Here is a 26,104-nt window from a genome sequence, read left to right on the forward strand (position 1 = left end):
TGTGCTCCAAGAAATCAGCATTCTAACACAAGATATAGATTTCTCCCTAGATCTCCCTTCTGTTTTGTCTGTTTTAATGAGCATGGTGACATAATACATTACGTTACTTTGATATAATACAGTTTATTAAATGCAATATTTCTGCAGCTCTTTGATCACGTTGCTGAATGCCTCGGCCGATTCCTTCGTCAACAAAAACTCCATCAGAAGGTCTTGCCTCTTGGTTTCACCTTTTCGTTTCCCTGTGTGCAGAGTCAGTTGGACAAGGTAAAGTCATTTCCCTCACTTATTACTTAGGCTCATACAGTTCTCTAAACATATGAGGGCCGATTCACTAAAGGGTGTTAAAACGTGCGCTATTTATAGCATGTGGTAAAATTCTTATCGCATCTAAATTTTCGCGACTTAACGCACGATTCACTAAAAGCATACTTGCGTTAAATTACGTGCGATACTGCATGCGTTATTTTAGTCGTGAAGACTATTTTTGTGCGGTATTTGACGGTACATGCGCTCAACGCCCCGCATATAAATAGTACCCGCATATAAATAGTCGTGCGAATAAACGCACGCCATGTTAGCCATACATGCCAATACTTGCAGCAGTAGGGGTTAATTTGAAGCAGTGTTTTATGACATTTCATGCTAAAAGACTTCTTGACTGCTGAGTTGGCAGCTTATTGGCATCCGTATGCTGCCGAAACAATGGGGGCCATGACTGATAATTGATCATAGATCACGGATATATTGACAAGCTGGCTGTCAAATTCCATCCTCGCCCTTATCGGTCTGCACAAACACCCAGGGTTAACTGATCAGTTGCTCTAGGGCCTGTCTATCAGCTGACTCAGATGTGGCTGACTTTCTTGGTTACCAAATCATTTAAAAATTTGCTCCTTTAGAAAATGGCTGTTTCAGTGTATGGCCAGCTTAACTGCTGAAGCCATTACAGTTAGTTGCCTTGAATGGGACTTGAACAGCCAGAATTCTTGTGATTTGGCCACACTGGGATAATCAAATTGCACCTATGAGACTGTTGCCCATAAGGCTGTGTAAGACAAGTGGTACTACCAACCCTGGGTTGGCCATTTAACAGATTTTCAGTTTTGACTGACTGAATGCAATAAAATTGGGATTGGATATTGATGACTAAATGCAAAGTGAATGAGGGCAATAAAAAGACCACAGCAAGTATTTTATTTTGTACTTTTTAACTTTAGCTTTTTTGTTAAGGAAATAAAGTAGAATTATTCTTTATAACTAAAACTTCTCCAAAACCAGGATTGGTTTTGGGATTTGGCCTTTTGTAGCGTTTAGCTGAACTGAACCTAGACCCTTAAAGTAATGTGACTTTAAAGCTTTGGACAAGTAAATTTGACCCTATTTTTGTTGTGCATTTTGTATATGATCTACTCTAAACTTTAGGGATGGTTATAGAGAATAAACAGACACTTAGGGGCACATTTACTTACTCACGAACGGGCTGAATGCGTCAGATTGCGTTTTTTTCGTAATGATCGGTATTTGGCGATTTTTCGGAAAATTGTCGCAACTTTTTCGTTGCCATTCTGAATGTTGCGCAAAATCTGGCGATTTTTTTCGTAGCGTTACTACTTGCGCGAAAAGTCACGACAATTTCCGAAAAGTCGTAAAGGCACCGAAAAAATCGCAAAAAATACGAAAAAGTCGCAAAATGTTCGTTTTCCAATCGGAATTTTTCCAATTCGGATTTGTGGGTTAGTAAATGTGCCCCATAGACTAATTGTTTTGTCTTGGTTTCTGATATTTGTGTTGTTACTCTTACACAGAGTGTACTGATTTCATGGACCAAAGGGTTCCACTGCTCTGATGTAGAGGGAAAGGATGTGGTGCATCTGCTGCGAGAAGCCATATGTCGGCAAGGAGTAAGTAGTTTAGAGAGAAATGGAGAATGTTTATGTAATTTACGATTTCTTTATGATAACTTTATGGCTATGGCTGATCTTATTCAGGTTTATGCAAGCAAAAAAAGCCTTAAAATTGTGCTGAATACCTCCAATTGTTAGTTATATTTTTATAGTATTTTTCTGCTTCAAGAAAGAATTGTAAATGTTCCATTTCGCTGCTTAATTGTGTGAATGCCTATATAACATCTTTATGTTACAGTTATTCCAGTTTTTCTATACTAATTAAAGGGGTAGTTCACCTTTTAATGAACTTTTAGCATTATGGACACAATGATTAGTGATGAGTGAATCTGTCCCATTACATTTCAAAGAAAAATTGGTGAAACAGCAAGCCTATGGATGTTTTTTTGTGGCAAAACATGTCAAAAAAATTCTCATCACTGAAAATGATGAGACAATTTGCAATTGGTCTTCATTTTTTGTGATTTATCAGTTACGTAGCTTTTTTTTCAGCAGCTTTTCAGTTTAGTATTTCACAGCTATCTGGTTGCTATGGTCTTATTTACCATAGCAACCAGTCCGTGGGTTGAATGAGAGACTGGGATATGAACAGAAGATGCCTAAATAGAAAGATAAAGAATTAAAAGCAACAATAACAATAAAATTGCAGCCTCTCTGAGCAATAGTTTTTTGGCTGCTGGGGTCAATGACCACAGAAGAGACAATAATTAAAAACTTGTAAGAAATAATGGAGACCAACTGCAAAGTTGCTAGTAGTGATGAGTGAAATTATTTTGCAGGTTTTGCTGCGAAAAAACACCCATAGACTTCAATGGCTGAAAAAAAAATTTGTGCGGTAGTTACAAAATAAACACACGTTGCTAGGAATGGGACATTCTCTAACATAATAAAAAATGAACCACTCCTTTAAAGGTGACCGGTCACCCAGACATAACAAGCTGTATAATAAAAGACCTTTTCAAATTAAACTTGAATTTTTTTTTTTAATTAAAAAATCCATACCTGTATAAAGGTATTTGAAAATATCAGCTGTCAATCATATATTGCCTCAGGGATAAGGGCGGGGCAGGCAAATACTTTCACTTTCCATACAGCACTTTCTAGTTGTCACTGCACTCCTCATATTCCCCCTCTCTCTCCCAATGGTGTATAACTGTGTAGCCTGTGTGTGGGCATCGGGCACCCCATTTTGACACATGAACAAGATTTTGGGAAAATGTAAAACTTGCTTTAAAAATAGTAGCCACAAAATGGCTCCTGTCTGCTTTCTGCAAATGATATAGTGTAAAGTAAAGTTTTTTTTGCTTGACAAACACAAAGGAAGTATAATTATTCCTTAATATGACAGGTCCCCTTTAATAAGACATGGTTTCAGGTACAGAAGGTTTTAATATACAGTTGAGCACCAGCATGAGGGTAGATTTCAAAACATATATTGTCCTCACGGTGATGGGTATGGTTTTAAATAGTTTGACCCCCACCTATGGTGCTGCTGCAACATTGCATTTGAATTTTGGCAAGACCCTAGGTTTGAGATTATATAATCTAAATTTACCCTCCATTTCTTCCCTCCTAGGATTATGAAGTTGATGTGATTGCTATTGTCAATGACACCGTTGGGGCAATGATGAGTTGTGGGTACCAAGACCACAGCTGTTGGTTTCATTGTTGGTGAGTAATACAGACATTTTAACTAGTGTGTAAGATGAGGGAGCTTAAATAATTGGGGCACTTTATATCTCATTGCAGGCACTGGTACCAATCTCTGTTACATGGAGGAGATGGGAAATGTAGAGTCCGTGGAAGGGGACGAAGGAAAAATGTGTATTAACACAGAATGGGGTGCCCTTGGAGATGATGGAGAGCTAAGCTCCATTCAGACAGAGATTGATAAGCAGCTGGACCAGAATTCACTTGTGTCTGGGAAGCAGTGGTTAGTGAGACCTCCATATTCTATTGCTCTATCTTGATTCTCGTGTATTACTTCTCCGTTTGTCTTGTGCTTTCCAGACCTTGTCTGTAACCTATGCAGCTGATTTATACACAGTTTATAAATCGGGTTATGCCCTTTAGTGTCTCTTTTCTGTGATCTTGCCATGCTCTGTGTTCTCTGTAAATGTAGAAGATGGAGCATTTAGAGGGTTAAAAAAGAAATTACTCACAGATGCATGATAATTTTGTACATATTTGTGGGCAGTGCCACACTGCAGCATAACAAGCCGTGTCTTTAGAAATGGGATACACAAGGAGATTGATCTACTTCAGGATGTTGATGGCAAATGCTGGAACATGAAGAGGATATGAAACACAGTTTTAGAAATAGAGTTTTGGGTGTGATTATCATTTTCCTGATGATGGTTCATGAGTAGAAAACATCAAAAAATAACAATGGTAGTCAGTTGCATATGGTCTGTCATTGCCATTTAAGGGAATCGGCATTGTGGACCCTGTGTATAAGCAGAATCCGGTATTTGGCTTTCTAGGGGCCACTAGAAAACCTGACATTCAGGGCCCAGTCCCACCAAATGTAAATGTAGTGCAAAAGCTAAGTTTTTAAAAAGGCCTGTGGTAGGAATAAGAAAGGATGCAGGGCATTATACTTGGCTGGAGATCTTCTGGTTCTCTGCCAGGCAACTCCAAACCTGTGTAAAAAAAATTTGTTTTTGCTGCATAAATATAATATTGAAATAAGCATGGAGAATAAACAGTCCCACCTCTGATAAAATGTGTTTTAATGATTATTTCCCAGTTTGCTACACTTGTGTGTTGCCAATAGTGTGTCTACTTTGTACTTTTTAATACAGAGCCTTAATCTGTCCTCTCTTTCGCGTTATCAGTTGTACAGTTTTATTGTTGGGGAAGTGTGTGGTTATTGGGTGGGTAGAAGAAGAAAAAGTTAATGTGGCTACATTGTTTAGATAGTGATACATGAAGAGTAAACTGCCCCACCTTTCATAAAAGATTAATTTTATGCGGTAGGAGTCTCTCTTTTTTTTGAGCGTTGTGTTCAGAGCATGGTGCAGCTGCTATTGGTATATGTAATTTAGTTATCCATGGCCATGTAATCTTCATGACTTTATATTTGCTTTTATAGTTCGCCCTTGCTGCTGAACTTTACACTTTTATTTATACGTAGGAAAATTCACTTTTTCCCCTTCCTTCAAATGCTGTAGATAGGTGATCTTGAAATCCGGAGAGGCACATGGATGCTAAGAGAGATCCCACTGAAGTGGAATTGCCATAGCTATAAACATGCACCCACTACCCAGAAACCTCAGAATTATGTGTAATAAATTATAATGTTAAATGATTTTTAGCAGACTTAAGGTCTGGTAATCCAAATTACATAAAGATCCATTATCTGGACAATCCCAGGTCGCAAGCATTCTGGGTGATCTAAAATAGATCCTATACTTGTATAAGAAAATAGGACAAGAATAACTCAAAGTCTATTGAACAAATGAATTGTCTTTCTTTCTTGGTTTTAATATAAAGTGTTTTACTTCAGTAAAAGGGACAGTCTACCCACCTTTTTGCCTATTGTTTTAATAAAAAAAAATCATCTATGGTTTTTTATATTTTTGGAGCAAAACAGGGCAAACTGTTTGGTTTAGTACTAATATGAGTATATTGACTGTATGATGTCCTTGTGCTCATGTTTTAATATTCATAGATATCAAGCCAAGGAAAAACTTTTATCAAAAGGCTAGGGTTTGTGTATTGTAGGTAAAACTCAGTTTAATAATGAAATTAACATGCCTTCATGTTCTCCCATAGATATATGCTTTTGTATGATTGTTTTGTTGCTCACACTGCCAGCACTGGGCAGACTAAGGACATAAAACAGGGTCAGTCGTTTGCTGGCAAATAATAATGACTTATCTATTCTGCAGCTGTCGAGCGAGAATTTAGAAGCATTTATAGACGGAAATTAAATGGGTACTTTTTGTAGATTCTCTAATACAAATAACTTTATTTTATGAGTCAATTCCATTTCTTGCTAAACAAGCTAAATTCTGACCATTAGCCATGGAACAATGAATATAAAGAAATGTAATTCTTCCCAAATAGCCTATGTATTATGTAATGTTATTGCCTTTTTTTTTTACCCTTTCTTTGATTGGCACCTTTAGGAAAACTTCTGCAATAATGGATTTTTGAATTTTCTCCTTCTCTATTGTATAGTTTTGATAAGCTGGTTAGTGGAATGTACATGGGAGAAATTGTGCGTTTAATCCTGGTGAAGTTGGCCAACCAGGGCCTACTCTTTGATGGTACTACAACCCAGGCGCTGCTTTCCAAGGGATGCTTTGAGACAAAGCACGTGTCGGCCATTGAGGAGTAAGTGAAAAAAACATACCTGTATTATAAGCTGATTTGTTTCAATAAATTGACATGTTCAGAGCTTAGTTAATTTGTTTCTTGTTGATTCAGTGACCATTCTGGACTGTCTTCGGCTCGAAAAATCTTGTCTGTTCTTGGTCTAAACCCTAGTGAGCAGGACTGTGTAAATGTGCAGCAGGTGTGCAGCGCCATATCGACAAGGTCTGCCAACCTCTGTGCTGCTGGACTGGCTGCAGTGGCCGCACGTTTGCAGTGTAATAGCCAAGACCCAAATCGCAAAATTACCATTGGAGTGGATGGATCTGTGTATAAGCAGCACCCAAAGTAAGATATTGATTTTAGCTATGCTAGTAGAAGGGCACATTCCAAGCCAAACTTCCTAACTTCTGTGTTAGGCTGATGCCACACTGAGCGTATTGCGTATATTTTCGGCAAGCAGTAAAACTCTTGCCAAAAATACAGCCATACACTCCTAATTTGTGCCTGCACCAGAATGAATGAAATACGCTCAGTTGCAGGCACATGCAGTTGTTATTGGCTACATGTGCCTGCACCTGAGCCTATTTCATTCATTCGGGTGCAAGCACAAGGTAGGGTAAGTGTACAGTAGCGGGTTGTATTCTTGGCAAGCCTTTTTCGGCTTACCGAGAATACGCCCATGTGGCATCAGCCTTAGGATACCAAAGGACTGTGATTGTCTATTTGGTAGCCCCATGTGGACTGCTAGCCTGCAGGAGGCTCTGCTTGAAATAAAACTGTGCCTTTGTGCTTTTAAAACTTGTCTCCAAGCCAGAAATTTAAAAATGGGCACCTACTTTGAGGCCACTGGGAACAACATGTAAGGGGGTGGTGAGCAACATGTTGCTCATGAGCTGCTTGTTGGGGATCACTGTGTTAAAGAAATGGGTTCAGGAAGCCCATTGTGTCAGCAAGCGAATGCTTGTCAATAATTTATTTAATTTAACCTTTACTGTCTAGGTTTAGTCAACACCTCCATTCTGCACTGCAGCATTTGGCACCAAAATGCCAGATAAATTTTTTGATATCCGAGGATGGAAGTGGAAAGGGCACTGCCATAGTAACTGCGGTTGCAAAGAGACTTGCAGCTCAGCGTCATCAAATAGATGAAATTTTAGCCCCATTTCAATTGTCCCAGGCCAAGCTAGAGGAGGTGCAAAGCCGGATGCGTACTGAGATGGCTATTGGCCTATGTAAGGACACCCATGCCAGTGCTACTGTGAAGATGCTCCCAACATACGTGAGATCCACACCTGATGGAACAGGCATGTATAGCAACTGAAGAAATACACAGAAAGCCTTATATGAAATCTGTCCACTTACAATACTTTGCTTATCCTGCAGAACGAGGAGACTTCATAGCGCTAGATCTGGGGGGAACCAATTTCCGAGTGCTGTATGTCCATATTGGCCGGAGAGAGGATGTAGGGGTGCAAATTGTGAGCAAGACCTACTCTCTGCCGCAAGAAATAATACAGGGAACAGGAGTAAAGGCATGTATTTATTCTTTAATCCTTATCTACAGTTATTGTCCTAATTCCAAGACTGTACATAGGTCATTATTTCTACCATATGCTATTGTTACGAGTTTATTCTCTTATGTCCCCTTTATTCTTTTTATGTCATTGTGGGGGAACTTATATATATATAAGTATGAAAACAATGACATTATGATGGATCTAATGGGAAAAACCTCTCGGTGTGGTCTGATCTCATTTCTCCACTCTCTCTCCAGCTTTTTGACCATATTATTGACTGCATCTCAGAATTTCAAAGTGAAAATAATCTCCGAGGAAGAAGGCTACCTCTAGGTTTCACATTTTCCTTTCCTTGTAAACAAACCAATCTTGACCAGGTAAACCATGTTTTAAAAGTGTATTTTGTTAAGAAGTTTGGGTGTAGCTGTATTACTTTAATTTCCATATTCTTTCCTCAATAGGGTATCTTGATGACTTGGACAAAGGGTTTCAGTGCCTCAGGATGTGTAGGCAAGGATGTTGTTATGCTCCTTCGAGAGGCTGCAGTAAGGAAAAAGGTGTGTTTGTCAATAAAAAGAACCAGATCTTCTAACAGGCAGGCTTTAAAAGGCAAAAAAGCCCAAATATTCCCTCTTCTTTGTTTTAGTGGTACAGCTGTTATACAAATAAAAAATTCTATTTTCAGCAGCCCTGAGACTGAACCTGCACTTTATAATATTAATAATGCAAATAGTTGTGTAGTTTCCAATAAATAAGGCAACAATAGGACAAGTCACTTAGGGCTATAATTACCCTTTAATAAACTCTGAGACTATATTAAGACAGTGTCTCTTTTCTGATAATATCTACATCATTTTGGTAGCAGCAGGTGTATTGTAATAGCATTTGGCATGCTAAGGCACTTGAATTTTGTTTAACATCCAACCGAATATGTTTTACAGAATAATGATCTGATTGTGGTGGCTCTGGTGAACGATACAGTGGGGACAATGATGACTTGTGGATACAGTGATCCAGCTTGTGAGATTGGCCTGATTGTGGGTGAGCTGCTAGGCAACTTGTAACAACATTTAAAAACATGGTTTGCATTCATGTATATGCTCATAATTTACTGTAACTGTATAGTAGAATTATGGAAACTTACTTTTAGCTTACACTGTGGGGAGAGTTTCTGACCGTGTTGCACTGTATCATTTTGGCTGTGTAGTTAAGTGTAAGAGGTGAATTATTTTACCCTGGTGTCTATGAAGTTGTTTTTGGGTCTAATGCCAATTTTAGGGCAATGGCACATGAAGTGTTTTTATGTATTTTACTCATGGTGCATTGCCTCCCAATGTGGGTTACATTATTGCTACACAAAGCTGTGTGCCAGTTGCGCTGCATAAATAGATAGGGAGATGCGCTATTATTAATGTTAGACATTGACTTGTATCCTAGACAGTTAATTGTCTGAGGCTTTAATTCTCCCTTTAAGTGTATACTGAGCTTTTCAAGATGTTTCAAAAGTCTTTTAGATTATCAATTATGCGCACACAAATTTTTAGGTTGATATGGACCCATACGTTATGTATTTTAGAGTTGTAATACAAGATGTCCTGTTCCCTGGGAGCATTATATTGCTTATACAGATGCTTTCAATCTATAATGTTTCAGGCACAGGGACCAATGCTTGCTACATGGAGGAGTTAAGAAATGTTGAGCTCTTGGATGGAGATGAAGGAAAGATGTGTGTGAATATGGAGTGGGGAGCCTTTGGGGACAACAACTGCTTGGAGGATATCGCCACTTCTTTTGATCGCGATGTTGATAAGTTTTCAATCAATCCTGGGAAGCAAAGGTCGGTAATAGAGCAAATGATCAGTGTGTTGTCCACAGAATACCATGCACAGTATGTCAGTGTCTTTTTATGGAAGGTGTTATTAAAAATGTATACTTTTCATTAGGCATTATTTCTTCAAACCATTTGGTTAATGTGACCTATGGGTAACGTGACTATTTGCCAGATAACTATCTCCAGATATCCCCCTGACCAATGTCTTAGTAATAAAGGCTATTTCTTAACTGCTAAAATATAGAAACACCACAACTCCTTTGTGTATTCAGTTTTGGCATGACCACATATATGAATATAAACAATTTGAACTGTGAATCATCCGTTAGTCTGTAGATTAAGAGTAATACGATAAAACAGGATACTGCAAGAATTTCTTTTTACAATGTGAATAAATGCATTTATATTCAGAGAGATACTGTACAGTAGTTCAAGTGTCTAATCTGATAATGCAGTTGCTTCAGCCCATTAAGTGTTGAAGGGGAAAATGTTTTGAAGTAAGATTTATATTCCATTTATTTTCTCTGTAAGGGAGCATAGATAGTATGCCCATGACATTACCGCTTCTACATATTTTGCATTTACGCATGTGAACAAAAAAAGTTTGAATGTTTACGTACAATGCCTTTGCTAAGGCAACATTAATGTAGATACATGTACAAATGTAAATATGCGGAGGCGTTTTTTTCTGAACACATTGAAGTGTGTAGTTGGTAATAGCTATCTGATTCAGATTCTAACCACATAAAGAAGCTTCTGCGATTGCAGTCATAATGTCTGTGTCTTGGTCTTTGCAAACTGAGATCAGATGTGAAACAGAAGTAGGGGTTTCTGCTCACCAACTATCCCATTCCCCCAGAGCAGTGATCCCTAACTGCTGGCCAACTATCCCATTCCCCCAGAGCAGTGATCCCTAACTGCTGGCCAACTATCCCATTCCTGCAGAGCAGTGATCCCTAACTGCCGGCCAACTATCCCATTCCTGCAGAGCAGTGATCCCTAACTGCTGGCCAACTATCCCATTCCCCCAGAGCAGTGATCCCTAACTGCCGGCCTATCCCATTCCCCCAGAGCAGTGATCCCTAACTGCCGGCCAACTATCCCATTCCCCCAGAGCAGTGATCCCTAACTGCCGGCCAACTATCCCATTCCCCCAGAGCAGTGATCCCTAACTGCCGGCCAACTATCCCACATGTTGCATGCCACCCCTTCTGATCTGGTTTTCAATGGTCTCTAAGCATATGAGCATTTTTAAAGGGGTAGTTCACCTTTCAGTAAATATTCAGTATGTTATAAAATCCCCCATTCTTAGCAACTTTGCAATTCATTGTTATTATTTATCTTTATAGTTTTTGAACTTTTTCAGCTTTTAAATGGGGTCACATCAGCTAAAAAAATGCTTTGTGAGACTACAATTTTACTGTTATTTACTTTTTATTATTTTCTATGCAGACCCTCTTATATTTACATTCCAAACCCTTGTTCAAACCACTGCCTGGTTGCTAGGGTAAATTTTACCCTAGCAACCAGATAGCTGCTGAAATAACAAACTACAGCTGCTAAACAAAAAGCTAAAAAAACCATAAAAAACGAAGACATTTTATATAATGTCTACATTATACTAAAGTTAATTTAAAGGTGAACTACCCTTTAATTCGTGGCATGAAGGAATTGGGTTAAGAGAACAGCCAATCCTAACCTTATTTAGCATTCCTGGGGAACTTTTTTCACAATAGTGTTGCTTCATGACTTACTTTGTGGTTAATAGGTAAAAAGAGTTGGGTAACCTCTGTCAAGGAACATATATAATGTGGATATGATTCACTGGGAACCACCCAAAGAATCTAAAGGAAAAAAAAGTTTAAATATAAAAAGCTACTCATACACAGAATATTTGCCCTATATAATCTTAAATTTGTGTCGGTTCTCCTTAATCTGTTTCATCATATCCTGTGTTTAATTATACCGTGTGACACACCAATGTAATCCTACTGTTGGCACATTTTACTATTTTCTTGTAACCTTTACTGACTGAAATCTTAGTGATCATGCTGTGTAATCCAGCCACACACACATCCAGCCAGTTCAAGAAACTTATCTTGAAGTCCAAAGAAAATCCCTTGGATAAAGGTTGTTGTGTTTAATATTTAGCTGGTCATTTGGTTTTGTAGAAAATGACCTACACTTTCTTGGAAAGAATTTTTCAGTGAGATGTTTCTCTTCTCAGAAAATTAGTTAGCAGAGAAGAGTCATCAGACGTTCCTCTGGTCAACTCTAAGCGGTGTGATATCACAAGATGGTAGATGCTTCAGCAGGTAGTGAGCAAGTCTCGCATCTGAAAATCCATTCTATAACTGCTGAACTAAGAACGGAGTGTGGCTTTACATGACTAATATTACAAAATCTTGCTAAAGGCAACTGACTTAATGACTAAGAGCACTTGAGTGAGACTAGCAATACCCTGTTTGCACTCAGGTCTGGCTCTAAGATTCCTATTGCCGTTATACTGTATATGGCCCTTTCTTTAGAGGAACTGAAGCTTTCTGTAATGGTGCAGGTTATAGCTAGGTATTCCCAGCTTTTCCCAACATTTGCAGATTTATAACTCGTATGTGTGGGACATCTGGAATCTTAGTAGTCCAGCAGTTATGGAAAGGATTCTCAGGTGTGTGGGGAGCCTTGCCTACTTCCTTCTGGAGAATCAACCATCTTCTAATTGCAAATGTAAAGTTTAATATGTTTAGAAAGTTTATACTTCCTTTAAAGGAGAAGGAAAGTCATTCTGGCATTTTACTGCCAATAGATTCACCACATTAGTGCCACCTAGAATGCTAGATTTATTCTGCAGAAAGTTTTATAATACCTGAGTAAAGAGCCCTAGAAGCTTTCTCTGTTTGCCTACGATTGCAGCTGCCATTTTAGCTTGGTCTTCATAGCTTCCTGCTTGCAGCTCTAGCCGTTATAGCTCAGATTACACATTCCTAAGGGAGGGCGAGTGAGTATTATGAATTCTTATGGAAGTGGGGAGCAGGAGAGTGGAGAGAGGAGAGAACTGTGCAGACTCTGGCCCCGGGAATGAATGATTTTTCTGAGAGAGGAAGTCTGATACCCTAAGAATATGTTTACAAAAAAGGAGACCAGAAATACTGTTTCTTTTGATAGAGGACTCAGTGCAGCGTTTCTGTGAGTGCTTATGGCTGTATTTACCTTTCCTTCTCTTTTAAGGAACTGATTATTTTGCAATACAGGGTATGGGCAGTACAGTGAGTAGCCAAGGAGAGTTACTTACCAGGCATCATTGGGGGTCTGGTTATATAGCTGTAGCAGGTCATATAGCTGTAGCAGGTCATATAGCTGTAGCTGGTCATATAGCTGTAGCTGGTCATATAGCTGTAGCTGGTCATATAGCTGTAGCTGGTTATATAGCTGTAGCAGGTCATATAGCTGTAGCTGGTCATATAGCTGTAGCTGGTTATATAGCTGTAGCAGGTCATATAGCTGTAGCAGGTCATATAGCTGTAGCAGGTCATATAGCTGTAGCTGGTCATATAGCTGTAGCTGGTTATATAGCTGTAGCAGGTCATATAGCTGTAGCTGGTCATATAGCTGTAGCTGGTCATATAGCTGTAGCAGGTCATATAGCTGTAGCAGGTCATATAGCTGTAGCAGGTCATATAGCTGTAGCAGGTCATATAGCTGTAGCAGGAGCAAAGTATTGCCCTAGTCTGAGTACAGTGACCCGTTTAAACACAGAATCATTTAGATTCTTTATGAATTTAGTAGATTACGTTTCCATTTTTGCAGAAATGAGCTCAATTAAAAATCTTCTGGCTAAAATGAATAGTCCTTGTTTCACCTTGATGAATAATTCCCCCCCCCCCCGCCAAAAAAAAATTCCATTATTTTAATGTTACATTTACAGGAACCTATAACACTAATCATACTTTAGATAACCATGACATTTTAAATGCTTTCGCTAGATAGATCTGATCACAGTGAGATTTAAATGCTTTAAAGGGCAGCAGAGTTGTACATGTATAATTTATCTTTCATTCCTTTATAAACTAACTAGAGCCAGAAAAATGTGTGTGGCAAAAAAAAACCCGTATGGTTTGAGAGGTGCCCAAGGTCAGTGGGTGTAACCGTGTCTGATGTGGGCGTAACCATGTCTGATGTGGACGTAACCATGTCTGATGTGGGCGTAACTGTGTCTGATGTGGGCTGGGCTAGTAAGCAACTGACTAACAGGAGTATGGCACCAGCTGGGGTCATTTTTGCGGGGCAATATTTATAGATATCATAGGTGGAGGTATTGGATAGGCTGGGGGATACAGTCAAATATCCTTTATTAGTGGTCTGTTAATTGTTGAAATATATGAAATGTCTGGGTGCTTAGTATCTCCCATCACTATGTTCCAGGTATGAGAAGATGATCAGTGGGATGTATCTGGGAGAAATCGTGCGCCAAATTCTCATTATCCTCACACAGCGGAAAATCCTGTTTGGAGGAAATATTTCAGAGCGTTTAAAGACCAGAGATATATTCCCTACCAGATTTCTCTCTCTCATTGAGAGGCAAGTGCCAATTCTATCATTTCGTTTGTGCTGTTTATGTGGGGGAGATGGAGGCAGGGCTGTGCTCCTTACTAATGTATATTTCTAACTAATAACAAAATGTATTTCCTAAATGTCTATTTATAAAAGTGGAGCTGATATTGAATACTACTAGAACTCTCAAAACAGAATAGAAACACGTGTTCTATCACTTATATATGGCAGTACTGATTCTTTAAAGGACCAGTAACACCAAAGATTGTAAGTTATTCATCTGACTGGCAGGCTGTATCTGTAAAATGTATTCTTTTGAAGTAGTCCTGGTTTTTATTGTGCTTTCTGTCCGATCTGCTACGTTCAGCCATATTTTATCACTTGTCTAAACAAAAGCCCACATGGTCTGTTCAATGGAGCCATGGTTAGTACAAATTTATGATCTGACCCCAAATCCAAGTATAGTGCTTTCTAGAAGTGATGCAAAGTTCAGACCAAAAGAACTTTTATATGTTAATGCCTGTAGGGCCTTTTCCTTGATCTAATGTACTTCTTGTAATTCGCGGCAGGACGATGCTTCTGGCTTCCTATTTTATGGCTTTTGTAAAATAAAGAGATCATAGTTCATCTCTGAATATGGATGTTTTTGGTTTTGCCCTTTTATTCTAGTCCCTCTAAGCATCTTTAATCCATCACCTAAAGCGCCCCACCTTGACTTTCTACAACACCTATTTTATGGTGCCTAGAAACAAATGCTATCTTAAGGTTTATCTTTTCAAGCTTTCTGTAGTTTAGGCCACATTGCCACGCACATTAATTAAATATTGAATAAGTGTAAATGCCTATGTATTTTCATTTCGGTGGTCCTAATTATTTCAGCTGCATCCTCACTGGTGTTTAAAGGTATGGCATTAGCTCATCACATTTTTTATTTACCTCTTAGCACAGGGGGCACTAAATATATTACAAGTGCACTTTGGCATTATGAAAATGGCATACCATTTTTATAACCCTAGCAGCGTGCCTGTTATGTATTTAATACCCCCTGTGCTTAACGTGTTCTGAGATGGCAGAAAATGTTACAAGTCTGCAGAGCGTTTTCAGACACCTTCGGAGACTGAGCTCTATGCTGATTGCATTATGGTTCCATGCATGGTGTTCTATGGGCTTAAGAAGTGTGCTCAGTTGGTTAAGAAAAGCAAATACATTGCTTTATGTGTCTACTTAAAATAGTAAACATATTTTGACTAAGTATAAGTTTAGCATATAACTATATAATGTGTGTGTAATGTGGAAAATAAATTTCTTTTAGCAGCAGCTCTACCTTTAGAATATTGGTATAGGAAAGGATGATGTGGAACCATTGTCAGTGGTGTTTCATTAAGCTCTGGTTATTTCTCGATAATGGGCTTTCTACTTGAAGTCATATTCTTCTTGTTTTTCCATTTCAGTGACACACTGGGACTAGTACAGGTCAGGTCTATCCTAACAGACCTAGGCCTCCGCAGCACTTGCGATGACACAATGCTCGTGAAAGAGGTTTGCACTGTTGTATCGCGGAGGGCGGCTCAGCTCTGTGCTGCTGGCATTGCTGCTGTGGTGGAAAAGATGAGAGAAAACCGAGGGCTGGAGCAGCTGAAAGTTACTGTAGGAGTGGATGGAACATTATACAAACTGCACCCCCAGTGAGTACAATATATAATGAGCATTTATTCGATTGCCCCAGAAAATTGTTGTAAAGTCAGAGGGTAGAATGGAGTCAGGGTGAGCTTTAGATAAACAGAGCAAGCTATCGAATGCTTTTCCCAACACCAGACTGTATAAGCCTAATAAAAGGCTTTGAATATGTGTTATCTGTTGCTTTTATAATAAAACTTATAGTGGGAGGGAAGGTAAATGCTTTATACACACTCTTTCTGAGGGCATGGAGCGGTTATGACTGTATCACTAATGTAAGTAGATTTGTTGTGGGTGAAAAAAACTTGAAATAAATGTTATTGGTATTAAATCTTTTCAGCCTGTAACATGACTGGCATCAATGTGGCTGATATTTTCCTCATTTTAATAAATATCTTAATATTGGCCTTATCTGGTTCAAACCCCCTTTTGAAGCCTAGAAATAGAGGCCATTGGCCCAAACCAGGATTGCAAACATATGAAAACATTGGTTTATCAGCCATTCAGCCATAGTTCCAAGAATATATAGGGGATAAGTAAGTGTTCACCCAAAATATTGATCTAATTGACCACCCAGATGGCCTGCCAGGACTATCTAAGACAGAAAAAGACATTTTACTGAAATAGGTTCCCAAGTGGCCTTCTGACTGGCTCCCCTAGCCTCCCCATAGGGGTTAGCAGCAACTACTGGCTTAATGTACTGACTTTTTTGGGACAAATTACACCCTAAACATGTCAGTCATGCACTTCAGTGGAAAATGTGTGGCTGGGACCCATTGAGTTAAAGTGAAGTCTGTGTGTTATCTAATATTTCTTGCCACATGCTTGGCACTTCATACTGTTTGCACAAGATGTCTTTCAAACATGTACTTAGTATTTACTAAAACTGTATAGTAGGCTTGCCAGCTTCCTGAATCCTAACAAAGCTGCACTGTACATTTAGCAAATAACATTAAGTAGGTGTTAGGATAGAAATACCCAAGGAAACCTATGAAAAGTTTTAATTGCATTGTCTTTTCTGCAAACTAGGAGATACTTTTTGTTTAATAGTTTGTATGAAATGAGCCTGCTATATATTAAAATTATCTTATACAAAGAAACCCCTTGGGCTGGCTCAGCTTGAAAGGGACCATTTCTGCCCATGGGCCTCAGGTTGGTCAGCCCTGGTGTAGATCATCCAGCATATTCCTTTGTACTGGTACTGTAATCCTCATAATCCTCTTACAGTATTAAACATATTATAATTTCTGTGTGTTTTATTGCTACTGCAGCTTTGCGGGAGTGGTTCATGAAACAGTGAAGGTATTGGCCCCACGGTGTGATGTCACATTTCTACAGTCAGATGACGGTTCGGGGAAAGGGGCTGCGCTGATTACAGCAGTGGCTTGTCGTATCGCTGGAGCCGAGGCACGTGCAGCATAGTGCGAGCTTGATCTGCCAAACTAGCACCTTGGACTTAAATCCACTAAATCAAAGTCTGCAGGGTACACTGGACCTCCTTTGAACGTTACTCTTAATAGAGACTTTCTTGGCCTTAGTCCATTGGGAGGTATAAGAGTGCAGACTCTTTAGGGTGAGCCTTGTAGAAATGAGTGAATGCCAGAAGCACTGAGTTATCGACCACTACCAGATACAAGGGTAGCCTGGTTGAAATGTATTTTCTATGTAATGCTAACGAAATGCCATATTTATTTCATGGAAAAGTTTTAAAGAATAAAAGTTTTTTTCATGAACTTGTGTTAGTGCTACTTGTGATCCACTTGTGCAACTTGTGGGAGTGCAGAAACACAATGAGGACTAACAGAAGACGGGCCCACAAGGGCATGTCACATGTATGGTGCCAGCTCCAGCTATCGTGTCTGTAATTGTGCCAATGTGCCCAAGCCAAAACAACATTAAGAGCAGAGTGGTGCCATAGGTTTAGTGAAATGCTAAGAAGAATGTTGCAGTATTAGAGTGCACCTAATATCGTTAAGAAAAATTACCAATTGGAGAGAAATTATCCTTTAAATTTGTTTTGTACACGGAGGCTTTTTTCTGAATTTAGGCTTAATTTTTTTGCTCTTTTGATTTTCCATTCTGTTCTGCTTCAAGTGAAACAAACCATCTCGTTGCTAGGATAAATGACAACAGCAGTCAGAAAAGGGACTGAGTGTGAGGCTCATTTTTTCTTATTTTTATTCTCCTCTTTGTGTTTCAATTCGTTCCTATTCATACTTATTCTGACATTCAAGCGTGCCTGGTAGCCTAGCAACTAGCGGTTTAAGTTCTAAAATGAAGAGCTGTAAGTGAAATCATTGAAAACCTGTTATATTTTCCTTCTAATGCAAACTGTCAATGCCATCCCCCCAGCCAATTGCAGTTGTTTTATTCAGCCTGCACAACAAAAAGGAGGTATGTAGTTAATGAGGAGCAACCCCCGCCCTTCCTGTCGGACAAGTGCTTTGGGCCATGGATGCTGGCCTCTTCCTTCAGGTCTGCACAGGCCCCATAGTGGTCTAGTCTGGCAGAATTGTTTTGGTCACTCAGTGAGCAAGGCCAGCATTAGGGCAATACTTCATGGGAGATTTTGATGACATTGTGGATCAGATTTTATCAGATTAAGTTGGAGTGTTTTGTTCATGTGTCTGCACCTGACAATCTTTGTATTTCAATGAGGGGACAAAGTTTTTAAGGCTTCTAGATTTTATCTTGTCAAGGGAGATGCAGTGTCTGCAGCCAACAGGCATGTCATGTTGGATGGCAAATGTTCCATTTAGCTTAAATCAGATTTATTTATTATTATTATTTTGACCTAAGCAACTACATCTAACTTGTAGGATGGGGTCTGTCGATCTGATACTATCCTACAAATTCTGACTAGCATTTTTATCTGCGCTCCCCTGCGGCGGCGTTCCAATGCAGGGAAGCACAGATTTAAACGCATTCCATTATTTTTAATGTGTCTGTACTCACACACAGGCACATGTAAGCATGAACTGCTGCATTTTACCTGCGCCAACTCTTACATGTGCCTGTGTGAGTATAGCCCCATACAGAAGAATGGGGTGCATTTGTTTCTGTGCTCCCCTGTAGTCTTCAGTACAAGCCCTAAGACTGTAATATTACACCAAGGTATTACTTCTGAAACCTAGCTTCAGACCTTATCAGCCGCTCTGAAAAACTTACATCCACAGCAGCATTACATAAGTGGGGCACAAAAAAATGAATATTAGAGCCTGCATGGCTGTTAAGCAAGATTCATAGCACAGGTTTGGGACCTGATAACCAGAATGCTTGGGACCTGGCATTTTCTGGATAAGGGATCCTTCTGTATTTTGGATCAAAGTTACCAAAACATTAAATAAACCCAATAAGAATCATATCTTAGTTGGGATCAAGTACAAATACTATCTTAATACAGAGAAAAAGCAAAAACTATTTAAATTGATAAAAATGGAGTCTATACGAGATGGCCTTCCTGTAATTTAGAGCTTTCTGGATAACAGATTTCTGGATAAAAGCTCCCACAGCATAAACAGTCTCCCTTTCTCTGTATTGGACTCAAATTGTACTGCTTTACCTGGTCAAGTAACCACTGCAGCTGCTGGGAGCGCAAACAGTATATAAACCCAGCCTGCTGTCGGTTATAGCATATATTAGAGTCAATATTTACTGTAGCACACCAGACTTTATATCATTGCTTCAAAAAGTGCTTTTTTGGCTCTATAAAGCACTTTTTTATAAGCAATAATCGAACGTTTGGTGTGCTACAGTGAACCTGACTCTATCTCTATATTAAAGGCATCTTAAATAGTGGGGTCAACGGGGCGTGAGTGTGAAGTCTGAACTGCACATACCTGTACCTTTGTGAGCTACGTGGGGGCACAACCAAATACAAGACCACAAACACTGAGGCTTGAAGTTAGATGCCCCATCATACACTGCAAAAGGTACATAATTCCCCTGTCTCTCATTTAGCCTTTTAATTAGGACAGATGGGCCATAGGCTGGGTAAACTCACAGACAATTAGTCCCACATTTACAAGCTTTTTGAAATTCCTAATTTCCATCTAAACGAAAACAAACAAATGTTGTATTTGAAGCAAACATTTGACTATGAATTGAATTATACTGGGCCGTTTCCAAAGTGCTGTTTGCAGACACTCAAGGAAAGGGAAATGATTATTCCCCACACTAAACGCTGAAACTGTTAAAGCAACAAAAGTATACTCTCTATTTTAGCAGAAAAATGAAAATCTACAGTTTTCTGTGTGTGTTGCCATGCCGCTCAATGAACACATGCACACAGTTTAGCAATATATATAATTTATTTACATTCAAGTCACCTAAAAGTACTATACACCTTCAGCGGAATGAACAGAATATATACATAAGGCCAAGTGTAAATACTTGAATGCACTTTAATACAGAATGTAGAAAAAAACACTGGTTATTACACACGGTTTTAATATTTCAAATAATTGGTCTTGGTCTCAACTTAAGAAAACACTTGTGCGCACACCTTCACAATCACGCGCGCTCATTCGCTCACTCCTAGCGCAGGGAGTGGTCCTTATTTGCATATACAGCTGGCTTTCGGGAGTGAAAGGGCCAATAAAAATGTGGTTTTAAAACTTTTTATATCTATATATTATATATATCCCTTGATATGGTAAAGTAAAAAGTGACAGCTCACTTGCCCTTCCATGTCCTTATGGCTATTAGATAGGTGATATGTTCTGATGGGTTACAGATAAACTACAATGCAGCTTTCTCCACTTAGTTTATGGGTGTTGCTTACAAATGAACAGCACAAACACTGGGTGGCACTGTCTCACCTTCACTTGACAAGGCAGCAAACAAGACATTTGATTTGGAACGACAAGTATATTTGAGGGCATTATTTTTTGGATGCTGAAAACCAGCAATGTGTATTGACTGATTCCTGGAGCACAAACAGAGTGCAGTATATGTTGGGCACTGCCTGCACAAAAGGAGTGCAATGTACAGTTGCTGGAGGCTTAGTTCTCTCTCTTCCAAAAGGCTGCAATGTCACTTAGAGCATGTATACACAAAGGCTGTGAACTGCAAAGGTGTGACATTATGAACACACTCCCCTGCCTTGGTTAAGGTTGAGCATTAGGACTGATTTCACTTATTTGGTTGCATACAAAACTGGCGTCTTGCTCCCCAAAGATCTGGCTCTGCATAAAGGAGCTTAATGTCTCATTAACCCTTCATTTGTTTAGGGATTTAAACATTAAGAAATAAGATATGAGAACATCATTAGTAGTTGTCCCTTGCCCCGCCTCTTGCTGAGGTGGGGACATCTTAAGGTATCAAGTCCACATACCTAAGCCTTTCAGTGGTAAATGTGGTCCCTTGCCAAGAAAAAGGCTGGACATGGGACTTGCTGGGAAAGAGTGGGTGATAAATGCACCTTCAGCATTCAGCTTCTGACATCATGTATAACAGAGAGTCTTGCTTGCCAATTTCAGCTACAACAGCTGCAAGTTGTGTCAAGTTTCCATTAGGAAAGTTCTGGGCCTCCCAAAAATTCAGCAGGATGGCAGTTGGGCTTGACTTGGAGATGAAGAAACCTAAATGGCTGCAATGAAAACACGACAATTGTTTCAAAGTCAAAAATAAATAATTACCTTTTTTTTTTTTAAATCGAGCATTATTGATTCAATTTGGGTGCCTCGCTGTTTTTTTTGGTAGGAATTCAAGAATCTAGGCAACACAAACCTCATTGAAAGTTTAATGAATGAGTGCATAGCCCTCAACATCCTTTCAAATGTGAAACTTCATTGCAGATTGAAGATAAACATATAGGGCAACACTCCAATTAAAAGTTAAAAAGCAACAACTGCTTGCCCTTTGTGCACCATATAGCACCGTTGACCAAGATGTTCTTACCCTTTAGAAAGATCACAATTCTAGGTAGCAGCACCAACACAGTAGGGATATTAGAAACTTCTAGAAAAAGACATTTTTCTTTCCCTTAATTTAGTAAGGTTTGTTAGCTTTTGATGTAAGCCCAGCAGGTGACAGTTGTGATACATGAATAATTACCGGTACTAGGTTGTTATGTATGAAGGGTTTGTTATGTATGAAGGGTTTCTGTTTTTTAATAGAGAATTCCTTTTGTCTCTCTATTTTGTGCTTTTGCCCTTTTTTTCATGAGGTCTTAAGAGTTCCATTTTAAAGACTGCCATGGCAACAGGGTATTTTTGGAACGCTGGACATTCAAAACACTGTCTGGTTGTTCGGGAAAGTGGGTTTAGATTCCAATAAAAAGTTCTGTTTGCTCTGTCCTGAGATAACTACAGAAATTGGCACTGGCAAAATATATGTGTGCCTACATTCTCATTTGCTTACTGTCTGGTATAAATGCATTGAATGTAGGGCACTTCTACTCATGAGTTAATCTGTCTAAAATATTTAATTAGAGTTTAAAGGAAATAGAAGCAAAACTATTTCTATGTAAATGTTATTAATTAGACTGCAATGTAACATATTGCAGAATGTATTGTCTTGTGTTGCAGTAATACATTTACATGACAGTAAGGCCACTCTCTGACCACAAATATACCATAAACAGTTCTAAATATACCATCATTAGTATGCCAACTCATATTTATCATTTTTCATTGCTCTATAACGATTCAGCAAAGGGAGGCAAGCAGAACATATATCACTCAGGGTAAAAAAAACCTATCCTTGGCCATTTATGCAATAGTGGTGAATAGATTCCATGCAATGTGCTGTGCTTTTGGCTTAAAGGACAAGTCTGCAACAAACGGCGTATCTGTTATGTAGTTTACTGGGGTCTGAAGGGTGGGCGGGTGGTTGCTGGCTGATGGATGGGATGACGTAGGGAATCTGAGAAAATATACAGCTATTACAAAAACATTGTATAAAATAATGAGACATGACAGGGAGAAATTTATCATGACGAAGGTTGTAAAACTGGTGGTTATTTTAAGAATGTAACTACTAATGAGAATTGATCTACAGCGAGGAACTAGATAATGTTGCAAGTTGTCATGTGTTGTGGGAAAAAGGTAAAAGAAACAGAATATGAAACATTGAGATTAGCAAGGCCTACTGACATGGCTAACAGTGACTGTTACAGGCTTGGGGTGGGGCATGAGGTATGCAGTGGAGCTAAGCCCTTGCATCTTCTCAAATATTCAGTCTGCTCTCAGTCTGCTCTCTTCCTGCATTGGCAGGCAGTAAGCTGATGACATATTAAAGGAACAGTAACTCTAAAAAATGAAAGAGCTTTAAAGTAATAAATATATAATGCACTGTTGCCCTGCACTGGTAAAACTGGGGTGTTTGCTACAGTAACACTACTATAATTTATATAATAAGCTGCCATGGGGGCAGCCATTCAAGCTGGAAAAAAGGAGAAAAGGCACAGGTTACATAGCAGATAACAGATAAGTTCTGTAGAATACAATAGTGTTTTATCTGTTATCTGCTATGTACCTTTGCCTTTTCTCCTTTGAATGGCTGCCCCCATGGCTACATAGCAGCTTATTTATATAAATTATAGTAGACTTTCTGAAGTAAACACATAACTTTTACCAGAGCAGGGCAGCAGCACATTATATTTTAGTTACTTTAAAACACTTTAATTTTTTGGTGTTACTGTTCCTTTAAGAAATGTTTTGGGGGACTGTATGCTTAAGAACTAAAATGCCAGAGACCTCTTTGTACAGGTCAACACTGGGGTCTGGAGTTTTAGTTGTAGGAAACTGTAAGGAAGCCAACTTAACCTCATGAATCATACAACAAAGACATGGAAATCATTGCATGTGTATTTGGAAATATGCAGTTAAAGACGACTAAGCAAGCGCTAGTGGAATATGTGAAGACTATAGCTACTAGCATTTCTACTAAACAGTAACAATTAATACTCCATTTGATACCTGTCCAGGTTTAGTTTCTGGGCTAAAATTCTCCAGTCGGCGCCATGAGAGGATGGTTCATCTAAACTTGTTATTATCTTTTGCCGCATCAGAAATGGGATCTTGAAAGCGTTGGGTCCCACCAAAGCTGCTGCTTCCTTCTCACCTTCCTCCAAAGAAATCTCTGACGGTCGATGTTCCTGCAACGTTCAATTGGTTTTTAAACTTATTTGTCTATGAAGCAGAGTAGGAGAAATTGTTGCTCCAGATGTGTCCCATTGCACAGGACTGGACCTGTTGTTTACCCCCAGCCCCCACTCTTACAGAGAGTCCTTTTGTCTATAAAATTCAATTGAAAGTACAAATGTTATATTGACAACTAGTACTAGTATTCCCATCTGGGTCTTACACAACACCCCATTCATTTTTAATAACAAAAGCTGCCTTGCCTTCAAAGCTATCAATCCTAGAAAGACATGTCTTCATACCAGCCCTATTGCTAGCAGTAACCTTTGTTCCATGTGTCCATGAACCTGACTCCAGCTTTGTATCTTAAATAAATAGTGCACTCAAGAGAGATTTGTGTTTAAAATAGGCACTGCTTTCTGAGTGCAGCATTCCAAATGTGATGGATGAAGGGTTCATGATATCAAAGCTCACGTACATCCTCATAAGTAACATGGAGACATACAACAAAATATGGCTGCAATAGCTGGCTTATAAAAGTGGCCCAAAATTCTCCCAAAACGTGTGATGTGTAACAGTGTCAGATGGTACTCAGATCTGTGCACTAGTTAACAATTTAAAGAGAAAAGAATGGGGACAGAAGGTGTTAGCACCGCATTGCTGGAAGAGGGCAATTTCATCTGACTGGTGGCTTTATTGCTGTTGTGGTTAATTTCATGTTGCTTTTATTCTATATGAAACACTTGCCTGATGCCTACCACACAGTAAGTGTAGGAGCGCACAAGTTTCCAGACCATCTCACCTTACTAAGGTTGACGTTGATATTGAAGCTCTGTCCGTCTCCTTCCACTTGCCACATCCAGATCCTGCAGGAGAGGTCCCAAGTGCTGAGACTGAAACGCTCCAGGGTGAAGGTGCAGTGAAGGTTCTGATGCGACCCGTTCCAGATATGATAGAATGGAATTTCCTACAAAGGGCAATTGTAGGGATGAGGAATAAAAGAAACAAACATCTACAACATGGAAATTTAGGTTATTTCCCCTCAATCTCTACCTGGTAGCTGGCCAGGAGTTTGCTTTTCCACTGGGTGCTGTGCATATCATGTACAGAAAGGCGCAGGTTGTGGTAGCTGTCTTTAAAATGCAGCAGACGTGGCTCATCCATCAGTTGCCCTCCCTGCTGCTTTTCATGATGAATGACTTCCTGCAGAACACACAGGAACAGGAGATTGCAGACATATATATATGTATCTATTTATTGCCAGCCTGTTACTGTTCTCTTGGCAAAAGATGTAGGTTAAATGCCCACGTAACAAGCAGCACCTGCAAACCAGCTCATACACAACATTTATATAGATATTCAGATCTGTTCCTGAGATGGTGTGTTTGTCTATGATCCTACATGTATCTGTGTAGCATGGCATGCAGGTGACCCTTCAGCTCTGCAACTCTGCCATCCTCTGGGGCCCCATTCTCTGGCTGGGCACAGCTGGCTGGCTTTCCACTCCATTGCCTGGAACTCATGCTTTCTTACACAGCCAATGAACTTTGTTCTTGTGAAAGCTTTGTACGGGGAGCCATACGCACATACTGTAGGCTAAGAGCATGACATAACTGAATGCCTGTGCTAAGTGCTTTCTTACTCCATCCATAAACAATGAATGCAAGGAAAACAAAGATTATCATGTTAATTCTCTTTTCTGAGAAGATAAAACTATGATTCCCTTTCATTGCTGCTGAAGTGCAGTTTGCTGTGATTGCTTTGCTACGTTCATTACCTGAATGTGTATTGTAAAGGCTGGCATGCTTCTTATGCCTGCCAAGTACAGATTTACTTCATTGCTATCACATCTTTCCCAGGTGCTCTTTTACAGCCAGTGGTATCACACAGCTAACTAAATGTCTAATCAGTCCTACAAAATGATGTGCCTCCATCTTGGCTTTCTGTTTGTGGACAGAGGGTTTTTAATACCAGGCTTTTGCCTCAACAACTCTCCATGACAGTCATAGGGTTAACTGACTATACAGAAAGCACATAGTTGCTGATGTTCAAACACAATGGCAGTCTAAAACTAATAATTTCTTAGAAGCCAATAAAAATAAAAAATAAACAATGTTAAATGCGAACATGCTCAGAGCACCTCTAAACAAGAAATGAATTAATTTCAATCATTTAATACATATACTCCTTATGTGTTAAAGGTGCATAGATGAA

General features: G+C 39.2%; 2 protein-coding genes across 4 annotated transcripts in view; one reads left to right on the forward strand and one right to left on the reverse strand.

Annotated features, from left to right (window-relative positions):
• hk2 (hexokinase 2) overlaps positions 1-17,536 on the forward strand; it is a 29,649-nt gene extending 12,113 nt beyond the window's left edge. Inside the window, 16 exon segments of the mRNA NM_001127073.1 lie at positions 148-267; positions 1,809-1,904; positions 3,484-3,563; positions 3,565-3,578; positions 3,657-3,840; positions 6,093-6,248; positions 6,342-6,575; positions 7,230-7,534; positions 7,614-7,762; positions 8,005-8,124; positions 8,209-8,304; positions 8,689-8,788; positions 9,401-9,584; positions 13,998-14,153; positions 15,578-15,811; positions 17,075-17,536. Of these exon segments, the coding sequence (NP_001120545.1) occupies positions 148-267; positions 1,809-1,904; positions 3,484-3,563; positions 3,565-3,578; positions 3,657-3,840; positions 6,093-6,248; positions 6,342-6,575; positions 7,230-7,534; positions 7,614-7,762; positions 8,005-8,124; positions 8,209-8,304; positions 8,689-8,788; positions 9,401-9,584; positions 13,998-14,153; positions 15,578-15,811; positions 17,075-17,225 (2,379 nt within the window). The 3' untranslated portion in view covers positions 17,226-17,536.
• Positions 17,537-20,094: 2,558 nt separating this feature from the next.
• Positions 20,095-26,104, reverse strand: part of unc5a (unc-5 netrin receptor A) — a 185,691-nt gene continuing 179,681 nt past the window's right edge. For all 3 annotated transcript variants that reach the window (XM_031897753.1, XM_031897754.1, NM_001100204.2), the window contains 4 exon segments: positions 24,944-25,093; positions 24,693-24,857; positions 23,726-23,904; positions 20,095-21,393 (listed from right to left, as the gene is read on the reverse strand). In XM_031897753.1, coding sequence (XP_031753613.1) covers positions 21,228-21,393; positions 23,726-23,904; positions 24,693-24,857; positions 24,944-25,093 — 660 coding nt within the window. In that variant the 3' untranslated portion in view covers positions 20,095-21,227.

The sequence above is a fragment of the Xenopus tropicalis genome, chromosome 3 (genome assembly GCF_000004195.4).
Source record: "Xenopus tropicalis strain Nigerian chromosome 3, UCB_Xtro_10.0, whole genome shotgun sequence".
NCBI lineage: Eukaryota > Metazoa > Chordata > Amphibia > Anura > Pipidae > Xenopus > Xenopus tropicalis.